This window comes from Hirundo rustica, chromosome 2, assembly GCF_015227805.2.
Source record: "Hirundo rustica isolate bHirRus1 chromosome 2, bHirRus1.pri.v3, whole genome shotgun sequence".
NCBI lineage: Eukaryota > Metazoa > Chordata > Aves > Passeriformes > Hirundinidae > Hirundo > Hirundo rustica.
Window position 1 is genome coordinate 21,814,574 of NC_053451.1, and position 11,205 is coordinate 21,825,778.

An 11,205-nucleotide genomic window follows, 5' to 3' on the forward strand; every position below is an offset into this window, starting at 1 on the left:
GGGGGCGTGGTCACGTGGGTGTGGGCGTGGCCTCGGGGAGCCGTGCTCCACCCGGGACACCTCCCGTCCTGGAAACGGCCCCCGCTGCCAGCTGGACACGCGTTTGAAAGTAAAATACTTAAAGACGAACAGAAGTTAAATAATAGTACAAACAAACACCACAGACCATCAGGAACTGGAAATAAGTTGGGGTTTTTTTTCCCCTTCTGTATTTAACACGGGAAATACAGTTTTACAAAATGTGTGCATTTCTCTTTTACTGGTTTTGTTAAAGGCAACTCAAGTGAGAGAATGACTCCGGTAATAACAGAGCTATGGAAGGGTTATAAGGTGTGTACAAAAATATGAACAACATTTACACTAAATAACAGATTAGTGACATTAACACTGGCAGCCGAATTCAGCCACGGTGTAAACTCTTGCAGCCCTCCTGACTTGCTTGAAGGCTGCATTTGTCTCAGTACCTGTGTGAAAAACGTGCTTTTTACACAATACTATCGATTTTGTGCTTTCACACGTGCCTTGGAATTTTTTCTCCTGAACACAGCGTTTTGGGCCAGCACCTGCTCCTTCATATCCGTGTGTGCCCTTCTGACATTCAGCAACCACTCTGCTCAACTCCTTTCAGGCAGGAGTACGGAATAAAAGGGATGCAGACAAAATACTTCCAGGCAAGTGTACAGCTTAAGGATGCTGAGTACAACAAGCGACGGTGATTGTAATGCTAACAGCAGCAATAATGACCTCGATGTTTCCCGGCAAGGCAAAGACTGGGATTTTTGGTTCTTTTCTTCTTCAGGAGTGCCCACAGGTACAATTTCTCTAACACATTAGAAGTAAAAAATGCAGGAGTTAGAACTTCACTATTATTAATTGATTTATTCCTGCATTATGCTAAAAGCCATCTTACTGGAGCTTAAGTGTTCTTGCTCTAACAGCCTGTTCTTAAATCAGCAAACCATGTACTGAATTTTAAGCATGCAGCTATATTTTTCATGGGAACACAATGGGATTCAGGCTAGTTCAGAAAGTAAAGTTGCTTTGTCCAGAGATGGACATGAGCTTGTGCTGAAATGCGCCTGAGTTGGGAACACGGACGAACAGGATACAGTCTAAATACAGTACTGCACCAAGGCTCTGCCTCACAACACTTTGCCTCTGTGCCTCTGAGTAAGTTGCACAAAGACGAAACTTAATGAGTCTACACCCCATTTTTGTCCAGATGGAGACATCCTGCTCCTGATTTCCAATCACTCTGCAGCGAAATCTCATACAAAGCACTTCTGGGGAAAGGCAGAGGCACAGGGGAGCAGACACAGAGTAAACAAATGCAAATCCTTGGTCCTTCAGTCCATTTTGCTACCGGCAGAATTATCCTGCTCACTTATGTCTCCCTCTCTTTGAAATACACGGTAAGGCAGAGCTTTAACCCCCAAAAAGCAAGGAAGGGGGTTGCCCAGGAAGGCACAGAAAGGTTCCTCAAGCTGGATATACTCGAATGATCCACCTCATCCCTCTTTTCCTTACAAAACTTCCCACTTTTGCAGCTTGTTTCACTGGCAGCAGCTTAGCTGTGCCGAGCTCCCCTTCTCTGGCAAGCAGGGCTGACCAACCCTCTCACAAAGGCCTAACAAGGTAATGTCTGTACAGTGCTTAAGAACATGCAAAGTGCAATATAAGTGCCAAATGTTCTTATTTTTGAGATTAATGAATTAATACTCCAAGAAATAGAAGCACTGAGGTAACTACAGCTTAAATACTACATTCCCTCATGATTAAAAAAAAACCAACAGCTAACTCTCTTCTCTCTAGAAGATGAATCCTGAATATGAAGTGGTAATATCTTATATTGTCAAGCTTATAGCCACAGAGTGCTCTTTTAAGAACAGCAAAACCAGGGACATGAGCTGAAGTTCTCAGACAAACTACAAAATCTGCATGAATGATTTCCTCAAATCCCATCTCTGTGCTGTTCCCAGCATGTTTACTCCCATTCACTACATCCAGAGGAGCTGGTGTCCCATGCTGCTGAAGCAAAGCACAGTGCACTGTCAGATCTGGCATTCAGATGGCTGAACAGACTGAAATATCCCCCAGCAAAGGTAAGCAGGACCATAATCTGCAGGAGTTCTCTGAGAAGTTCAGGTTTTGCCCTTAGTGAAGTCCACATTCCTCAACAGGGAATCTGAGACAGTAGGGCTTTCTGTACTTATCCAATGCATAAGCTCCTATCAAAGCACTCCAGCTATCAAGTATCAACTGATTTATCTTGGTGGTCAGAAGAGGATGTAACAATGACTTAAACACAGCACATACCTTTTCTGTTTTGTTCCTGTATCAGCTTTGGCCAGTAATGGACCCAAGATTCAACTGACTAATGATCTGGTCAATGAAACTAAGCCCTGCATTCCTATGCACTGTGTGATAATGACGTGGCAGAAGAGTCAGTAGCACCCTAACCAGTAAACAAACACTGCTGTAAAATGCTGATGCATTCTGAAGTACCAGAAGCCAGCTGTTTCCAGGTGTTGAAAAAGCACTGGAAACACGACAAGGTGTCCTGGTCCTGGTGAAACACTACCAGCTGTAGGCCCTGCTTAGTGGTTTCATTCTGTTCTCCTACTCCAGTGCTCGTGTCAAACGTTCCCTTCCTCGATGCTCTGCAACTTCAGTCTCTGGCTGGCATGGGGCCTGGCACCACGCCGGGTGCTCCCACTGCTTCCTGCTGGAGTCCACAAGGGGAACAGGGCTCCTGGTACAGCATCTTCCCCAAACAGGCTGAGTTTCACATCAGCTTCTATAGCTCGGGCCAGACTGGCTGCATAACTGTCCAGAGATTTATGGACTTCAGCTTTTACATGAAGAACAGAATTCTTTGCAGCTTCTGAAAAAAAAAAAAAAATTGGTAACAGTTGGTAAGCATGGCTGTACAAATGCTTGAAAACTAATAGAGATCCTGTTGTAAAGGCATGATCATGCCTTCTGCAAAGTATTTACCAACAATACTCAGGTTTCCCACACCATTCTATGAACACAAAGCTTCAGAGTGACCTGGGATAATCTGTGTTGGTGCAGCTGTTTCCGTAGCATCTGTACACCTCTGTACCCACCAACACATTGAGCATTACAAGAGTTCATCCTAAATGTAACTCTTCAGTGAGACTGCTGAAGTAATTTAAAGCCTCAGGGATGTTGAAAACCCTGAGACTCACCAGGGAGAATTGCTAAACCTGTGGGGACTTGTGAACTGAGACTTCCCTCTTTCACTCTCACAAGAAATTAAATGTCTGCTCCTACGTAATCACTCAGAATGATAGTGGGAAATGTATGCTAATGTGTTTGTACAAGGAAATATTCATCTCATGCTGGGAAGAGGACAAAAGGGAATTTTGCCAAGACGTTTAAAAATTCTATAGAAAGAGTTTTCTCATTATTTCAGGTTTTATTATCGCTTGATTCTTAAAGGCATTCTGCTCATTTTCATCCTGTCCACAATCATGTATTGTTTAGAAAATTCAGTTGTTATTATCAAGACTTCTACTGAAATTATTGTAACTATCAACATAAATTAATGTTCTGACATTTTACAGATGACAGCAGCAATGTTCTGCTAGCCCAGAATCAACAAGCAAGTTGCCTGAAAAAACTGCACGTGGTACATCTGTTTTCACCCGTACCTGCTGAGGAACACACCCAGTAAAGCAAAGTAGAATTTAAGTAAAAAAAGAAAATGAAACAGAATAAAATGATATTCAGATCATTGAAGTCTGTAAATGGAAGAATTTCAAGTCTGTAAGTGACAAAGTTGAGAAGAGACAGCAAATGAGAAACACAGGGATAATGCAATCAAAATATGAGGGCAGGAAAATATATTCCCCAAGAAACACAAAACAGACTGTAACAGCCACCAAGATGAGTGGAACTGCGGAGAGGATACTGCTGTGCAATTTATTTTACATATAGGCAGGGAATCCCAGCTTCTAACTCTTGTCCTTGCCTGCTGCCACTTGAGATCTGGAAGAAATACCTGAGTTTGCTTTCTGTTGTACCTGCATGAACGATCAGGTCCGTCAAGGCAAACTGTGGTCAGATACTTTTCAAGACAATTCTCAAGGTCATGGGAGGCTTCCTGAACATTCGATATAGTTGACTCTGAGCATTTTCACACTTACCCTTACACTCACCTTTAATTTGTTCCACTTCATCTTCAAATGTCACTGAACTCCTCCTTCGAGGGGGACAGACGCAGTGTGGGGCATGGGGGCCATCTGAGCTGTAATCTTCAAGAAGCATTGTATCTGTTCCTGAAAAGAGCAAGAGCCCTCAAGTCAAACAGTAACACTGGGATACAACATGGTGCCAAAAAGACATTCAGCAGTTCCTTCAAAAGACGTCCAAACCCAGCTTTTTTTGCGTAAATTTCAGTTCAAATTAAACGCTGCACAGGAAAAGAATGGGGTCAGTTTTCATGGAAAGGATTGGGAAATCTTTTCATTAGACACTGGGCATCGCAGGCCCCAGGATCATGTACTACATGCAGCAAGCAACACAGAAGAGGGACTAAGGCTTCCTTCTGCTCCTTAGTAACTCACAGTAAAAGCATGCAAAGTGAAACAGTATTTCACAGTGGATCACTATATCCATTCCCGGCTATGCACTGCGCTCTCTCCTTAACGAGCAGTGGCACTTCTAACAGCAATAGTTAGAAGAATACCAAGAATACTTCTTGGTATTGCTTCAGTTTTGTTCATTTGTTTAAACTGCTGTCACAAGATGGTAACACCGCATCCTCTTAACTGAGGCAGATTTATCAGGAGGCTGCTCTCCTTTGTCACATACAACTGCAGAATATCCACAACAGGCAGAAAACTACCAGCACAAAACAACTACCAAAGATAAATCCCAGCTCCACAGACTTCCTGTACAAAAGTAGGAAACAGACCCCTTACACCAAGCAACCTTTAAAAGATCACCCTCTGGTGTCTCTAGAGCAGAAATACTCTCGAAAATAACTACTGCAGCTAAGGACTGGTAGCTGAGGTAACTGCCAGAAAAATCTAGCAACAGGTCTTGATAGAAAATTACCATCAGAACTCTTTTCCCCTTTTCCAAATCATCTTCAGTTCTGAGATCTTAAGTAGTAATGAAGTCATAAGCTGAAACCATCCTAAGTGTTTATGCTCACACTGCAGGATGAACAAGACAAGGTCTCTTGGAAATTGGAAACAGAGAAGCACATTCTTCACAGCATTTAGTTGCTCTGTTCCTTGTGGATGCAGAGAGTCTCCAAAGAACAACAGATAATGAAGGAGAAGGGCACAAAAGCAGTGAGTCTTGTTCCCAGGACACATTACCAAGGGAAGGGCACCATTCTGTAGGCAGCATTTTGCAAGTAAATCTATCGAGAGCAAGGGAGGAAGAAAGCAACTGCAGCAGTTTTGCTGGAACAGCTGGAACAGATGCTTCATGTCATTAGCCCACCAGGAGACATCTGTGGGTGTAAACTGTCCACGAGACTCCTGCCAAGTGCAAACTTCTGCCCAAGTAGGGTGCAAGAGACTTGCAGTTACCTGAATCCTGTGAGCAGCTGAATCCTGTGTCTCCTGTGCTGCTGCTGTTTCCCAGTGGCCTCCCGCCTGCCATGAGGGCAGTAAGGTGAGGAGATAGTCCCAAATCTGCAAGAAAGTTTTGGTTTTGTTACACAGTAATAGTTAAGGAGTTTGCAATGGTAAAAACCTCTTCCAGTAATACCCACTCTACTGCGTTATCTATTATTCTGCATATAAAACTTAACTTGTTGAAGCAGAGAGCCCAGCTTCTGGACTTCCCATCTTAGAAATCCAGTCAGCAGCTCTCAGGTTTGGAAAAGCAAGTGTCCTTTCTCTCTGCACCATCTCCCTCCCACTCTGGTTGCAACTGTGTGTGTTTCATCAGCCAGCCAGACTGAGCACCAAGCATATGCCCTCATCTGGATGGGGAGATTTGCCAAAGCATCTTCTAGACAGAGAATAACCTGGAGCAACTGTGACAGGCCATTAGTGTGGGAAGAAGCTTATGAGCAAGGTAGGGGCACAGAGATGCCCAGCTTCTTTCAAATCTTCAAAATAAGAAGGGAGGAGATTGTGGGATTTTTCCAAAGGTGCTGCTTTGAATCCCATCTTGAGATTTTGTTGTGAGTTTGTTGGGGGTCTTTTTCCCCTCCCTATCAGCCTCCAGCTAAGACATCTGATAAGAAGCTGACAGCTTCAAGTTTATCGCTTGGAAAAAGAAAGAAATTTCCTGTCTTTTCCCTCCCCACCTCAGTTTCCAATGTATTAATCCATAGCATTTCCTGGATACAGACTTGCCAAAACTCCTGGAGCTTGTGATATGGCCACAGCTCCATAACTCTTTCATTTACATGACAGTCTCTCCCAGTGTTCCCAGGTTGCAGAAAAGATTACAGAGCCTTGCTGCTCTCATCTTCCTTCTGCATTTTAGACCATCTTTCCCAACTAAATAATTTCAGTTCTTGACTCTGCATGAAATATCCCTTGAAGATGTTCTATTTTTGGAAGCTTCTAAACATGACCAGGGAAGTTATTAAAAATCTGAATGTCATTGCATTGCTACTTTAAAAAAAAAACAAACAAAACAAAGAACCAAACTGAGCAACTGGAGGTCTCAGCCTGCAACTTGGGGACACACCAAATAGTTCTGCGGTTTTACACAGTTTTACTTTTTTTATGACCTTTTCTTCCCAGCCATTAAGACTAAAAGCTGAACTTGCAGAAACAGTTATGTCAGTGAAACCTTAGTGGATTTTAGAGAGTTGTAGCATAAGGCCATTAATCAAGGAAAAAGTGCAGTAAAAAGTACTGTTGGTAGAGCTCAAATCTGGGCAACACAAAAATGGAAGGCACACAAAAGGAAATGCTTGAGAAAGAAGAAAATAAATTATTTTTATTAACCTCACCGCTATGTCTTCTCTGCCTGAGAAAGTTTTACTATGGTATGAGAAAGATGTTAACTATAAAAAAGAGAAAAATTCTCCTTTCAAATGTCTATAACCTCACTGATAAAAGGCTGCTGAAAATTCCAGAAACATCCAACTCTCTTTACAGAGCTCTGAAACGTGCCAAACACAGGCAGACAGGAAGCCTTGCTCTTGGTGGTATTAAGGAAGTGTCTTTTGCAGCCACATCTTACCTGTGATCCTGTTGGAAATGCTGAACAGCCTCGACGTCCTGTGCCGCTGAACGAAGGACTTGCGGTAGTACCGATCCCCAAAGCACATTCCCAGGAGTTCCTTGCGCACCGTCTTGTTCCACAGCCCATAAATTAGCGGATGGCAGATGGCACTGGAGAAGGACAGCCACGTAGCCAATGTCTCCAAAGCGGGGGAAATGCTGTTTTTACCCCAAAGCGCCTCTGATGTTATTACTACCATGTAAGGTCCCCACGTAACGACGAAAGCCCCGATGACAACCAAGATGGTGATGAAAGCTTTGCACTGGTTGGCCGAGTAAACGACCCCTTGGAAAGCGTTCCTTCGGCTGCCGGAGGAGGACGTGGAGGTGCTGGAGTTCTTCCTCCCGTTCCTCTGCGAGTCCTCCTCCACGATGACGACGCTCCCGCAGTGGATTTTGCGGGCCTTAATCCTTGCCACGCGGAAAATGAACCCATAGCAGATCATCATGACCACGAAGGGCAGCAGGGCGCACCAGATTTGCCAAAAGGCCGTGTAGGCAGCCTCCTTGTGCCAGGCTGCCACACACATCCACTTGAACTGGTCAAACTCCAAAGAGGACCAGCCGAAAAGGGGAGGGAGGCAGCCGATGAGGGAATGCAGCCACACGTACACAAGAGCTACCACCGCTCTGTTGCCCGTTATCTTCATTGGATAAACCATCGGGTAGAGCACAGCGTAGTACCTGCGGGGCAAGAAAAGAAGTAGCCCACAGGAGCACAAAAGACACACAATAAAGGAAAGAACACGCTTTAATGATGCTAGTATTTAGGTCTTTTTTCTTCAAACAGGCTCAGAAAGCCTGTTTCTAGGAACAGTTACATGTAAAAGTAATCTGGTATCACTGCAGTCCAGAGTGTCAAACTTGGCTGAAGGCACACATGCAACCATTAGATCTGTTTCTATGTGTGAGTGGATGCTTAAGGTACAATCTGGAATTTTAGGTGACTATTTCATGTTTATCAAATAGTATGTTATTGTACCATCAAGAGCTTTAAAATACTCTAGATAAATGTCAGCGTTTTCCATTATTAATTACATCACTTTCTCTTGCTCCACATCAGAATTTCACGAGGGGCTGAAATAAAAATGATGCTCCAGCAGTGCACCATGCTACCCTCTGCGGTGCTTCTCAGATCTATGAGAAGGCAGTGAGTTACTCTACGAGAAGAGCGGATAATTTGTTACAATTCATTACCCAAGAGCAGCTTACCGGTCTATAGCTATGAGTCCCAGAGTGAGCATGCTGGCTGAGCTGATCAGCATGTAGAGCAGGGCTGAGAAATTGCACCAAACAACCCCGAAGATCCATTCTCGCCTGATGGAGCTGGTGACAACAAAAGGCAGCACCAGCACGGAGAGCAGGAAGTTGGAGAGGGTCAGGCTGAACACGAACTTGTTGCTCAAGGTGAGAAGGTACGACTTGCGATACAGAGTGACGACAATCACCAGGTTGCCCAAACAGATGAAGATGGCAATGACAGTTATAGCAATGGACTCGGTGACTCTGACTGCCCCATCTTCCTCCGTGGTCAGGTTCCTCAGGCCCTTCCCATTGCTGAGGGAGGAATTGCTGCTCATGGTCAGAGCGTGCAGACCTGGAGCAGCCAAGACATGCTGAGCAGCTACAAGCAGAACAACGCTCAGAAACATTCACGTAATAGTTCTTCAAACTCCTTCCGATGACTGGAGGCCCTTTTGCCTTCGTTAAAATTTACCTGTAGTATGCAGGAAACGGCATATTTTAGATGGGCAAGCAAAGGGGCAGTAAATTGCCTGTGGGCACACCGAAGAGGACAACACCAAACCTAGAACAGGGAAGACAAGAAGAGGTGAAGTGGGGGAAAATAAGAAAGAAAATAGGCACATTTCACTTTAAAGTTTTCTACAGATCGTACTTGTTTCTAAGTCCTACTTACCAGCCCCTTCATTTGGGCTGTGCAGAAACAAGAATGTCACCATCAGTCTTTTTCTCTTACTTTAAAGAAAGTCACTTCAAAAAAAAATAAATCTGCCTATTCTGATAGTTACCTTGTATTCTGCCTATACAGCATTTGCTGGTGGTCTATGGATGCCTGGCTAGTCACACCCTGCTGACTCTTCCTTAACAGTTGCTGAGCAACATTAAAAGACTCAGGGACCACTGCATGTACTCCCCCAAAAACATTTCTTTGTGTCCATAATCACCTTAGCTACAGTGCTGATTGTATTTTACTGCCAACACCAAAGGGCTGGAGGAATTGGCTTTCTGTACATGAGGTTTGAAAGACACTTCCTTGCGTTAAGATGAGGTCCATGCTACAGAAATGCTTGAGAACCTTTAATCCTTGACTTCTCAGTGTTAGCATCCATCCCATTGATTCACAGTCTCATTTTCTGAAACCTTGTTATTTCTTCCATTCCTTAGCAATTCTTCTTTGCCCTGCTGCTTCCAAATGGCATTCACTACCTACTTCAGTCCTTCACCCATCTGCAGGACAGCAAAATGAATAAAACAACAACAAAATGCAAATATGCAGACCAAAGAAAGTCAAAGAGCCCACCAATGAATATAAAGTTGATTTTAGCATTTCTGGGAAAGGACTCAGGAAAGTTATCTCAGCTAATTCTTCAACTATGCCAGACATGGGTCCCAGACAGCCAGGAGTACTCACAGAAATGCTCCCATCTGCGCAGCTGATGTGGCATTAGGCAGCACTGTCAGTCTGGATAGACGCCTTTTTTCCATTTTTATCTGTACTTTCCTAAGAACATAATTAAAGACATTACTGGGCCATGCTTTGTAAAAACATAACTTAGCTCTTCCCTAGCTTCTAACTGAGGATGTGCGCAAAAACACTCCCCCTCGAGTTTCTTTCTCTCTCGGCATGCCTGCACCACCTCTGTGTGCCTTTCCAACACTTCTTGGCCGGAGCGGGTTTTGGAAAGGCGGCTTCAGCCCCGCGGCCGCTCCCTGCGACAGCGATGCTCGGGGCACCTGGCGCTCCCGGTCCTCTCACGGCCCCGCTGTACCCTGCGGGGGAAAGCGGCCTCGGGCAGAGGTGGCTCTCCCGGGGCAGGGCTACGCGGGGAGGGGACAGCATCCCGTCCCGTCCCGTCCCGTCCCGTCCCGTCCCGTCCCGGCCGCGGGCAGCGCGGCCAGGCTCCCCGCACACACAAAGCGGGTGGGACCGAGTTGAAAATACGCTGGGGAAGGGGGGTTTCGCCATTTTGCCCCCGCGCTCCCTCCGGCAGCGAACAAAGGGCTGGAACAGGGTCCTCCGCCCCGGGCATCCATCGCCTTCCCCCCACCCGCGGGTCCCGCCGCCTCTGCCCCCTCCGCGGCTCCGCACTCACCGCCGCCGCCGCCGGAGCGGGACGTTCCTGCTTGCGGCGCCCGGGACCCTCCCGATCCGGCGCGGCCCGAGCCTCCCCGCCGTGGGCACGGCCCCGGGCCCGTCCTGCCCCTGCCCCTCCCGCCGTCCCGCCCCGCCGCCTCAGCCCGCCGCGCCCCCGCCCCGCCCGCCATGTTCCCCCGCGGGCTGCTCCGCCTGGGCCGGGAACTCAGATATAGGCGGCGGGAAAGCACTTCGACGTGGATCAGGTAAAGGGACTCGTCCCGGCTCGTAGTGCCAGGCAGCCATGGAGCCTAAGTGCGAGACTTCCTAGACCCCAAAACGCTATGAAAAGTAACACAAAGAAGATTAGGGGAAGAGTTTTTCCCCGCACACACATCTGAAGCAAGTCATCGGATATTGGTGGCAATGTAAAGGGTAGACAATAATTAAACGCCGTGCTTTTGCATCCCTAGTTCCTGCCTTTCCCTGACAACGCCCTTGAGTGCAGAGGGTGACTGCCCTGATGTGAGCTGTGCTATGCTGCGATTGCTCTGAGAAGTTTTTAGTGCCGCGGACATCAGTTTCCTGTGGCTGCTGCCTCAGTTCGCTCCAATGCTCCAGCAGCAGGAGCTGGACTGTGTGTCCTGCTCCTGCGCCAGG

The 11,205-nt window shown here is 46.2% G+C and overlaps 1 protein-coding gene across 4 annotated transcripts; it reads right to left on the reverse strand.

Moving 5' to 3' along the window:
* Positions 1-176: 176 nt before the first annotated feature.
* On the reverse strand, positions 177-10,644 carry GPR161 (G protein-coupled receptor 161). 4 transcript variants are annotated; one of them, XM_040057071.2, is made up of 8 exons: positions 10,565-10,644; positions 9,883-9,972; positions 8,947-9,036; positions 8,442-8,826; positions 7,189-7,913; positions 5,571-5,675; positions 4,185-4,304; positions 177-2,884 (listed from the first exon to the last, which is right to left on the reverse strand). In XM_040057071.2, exons 2-8 carry the CDS (start codon positions 9,914-9,916, stop codon positions 2,637-2,639), a joined length of 1,707 nt encoding a protein of 568 aa, XP_039913005.1. In that variant the 5' UTR covers positions 9,917-9,972; positions 10,565-10,644; the 3' UTR covers positions 177-2,636. The 4 variants fall into 4 exon arrangements, with proteins under 4 accessions (XP_039913005.1, XP_039913007.1, XP_039913008.1 ...); XM_040057073.1 differs by lacking the exon at positions 8,947-9,036 and having other exon boundaries at positions 8,442-8,946; positions 10,565-10,611; XM_040057074.1 differs by lacking the exons at positions 8,947-9,036; positions 9,883-9,972; positions 10,565-10,644 and adding an exon at positions 9,416-9,842 and having other exon boundaries at positions 8,442-8,946.
* Between the last annotated feature and the right edge of the window lie 561 nt (positions 10,645-11,205).

What these genes read in the sequence shown, in the direction of transcription:
- GPR161 (XM_040057071.2), bottom strand. Translation starts at nt 9,916, where the DNA reads ATGCCACATCAGCTGCGCAGATGGGAGCATTTCT. An exon ending in GCGCAGATGGGAGCATTTCT is followed by an intron (nt 9,037 to 9,882) that starts GTGAGTACTCCT and finishes TCCCTGTTCTAG; the next exon opens with GTTTGGTGTTGTCCTCTTCG. An exon ending in GGACTCATAGCTATAGACCG is followed by an intron (nt 7,914 to 8,441) that starts GTAAGCTGCTCT and finishes CTTGCCCCGCAG; the next exon opens with GTACTACGCTGTGCTCTACC.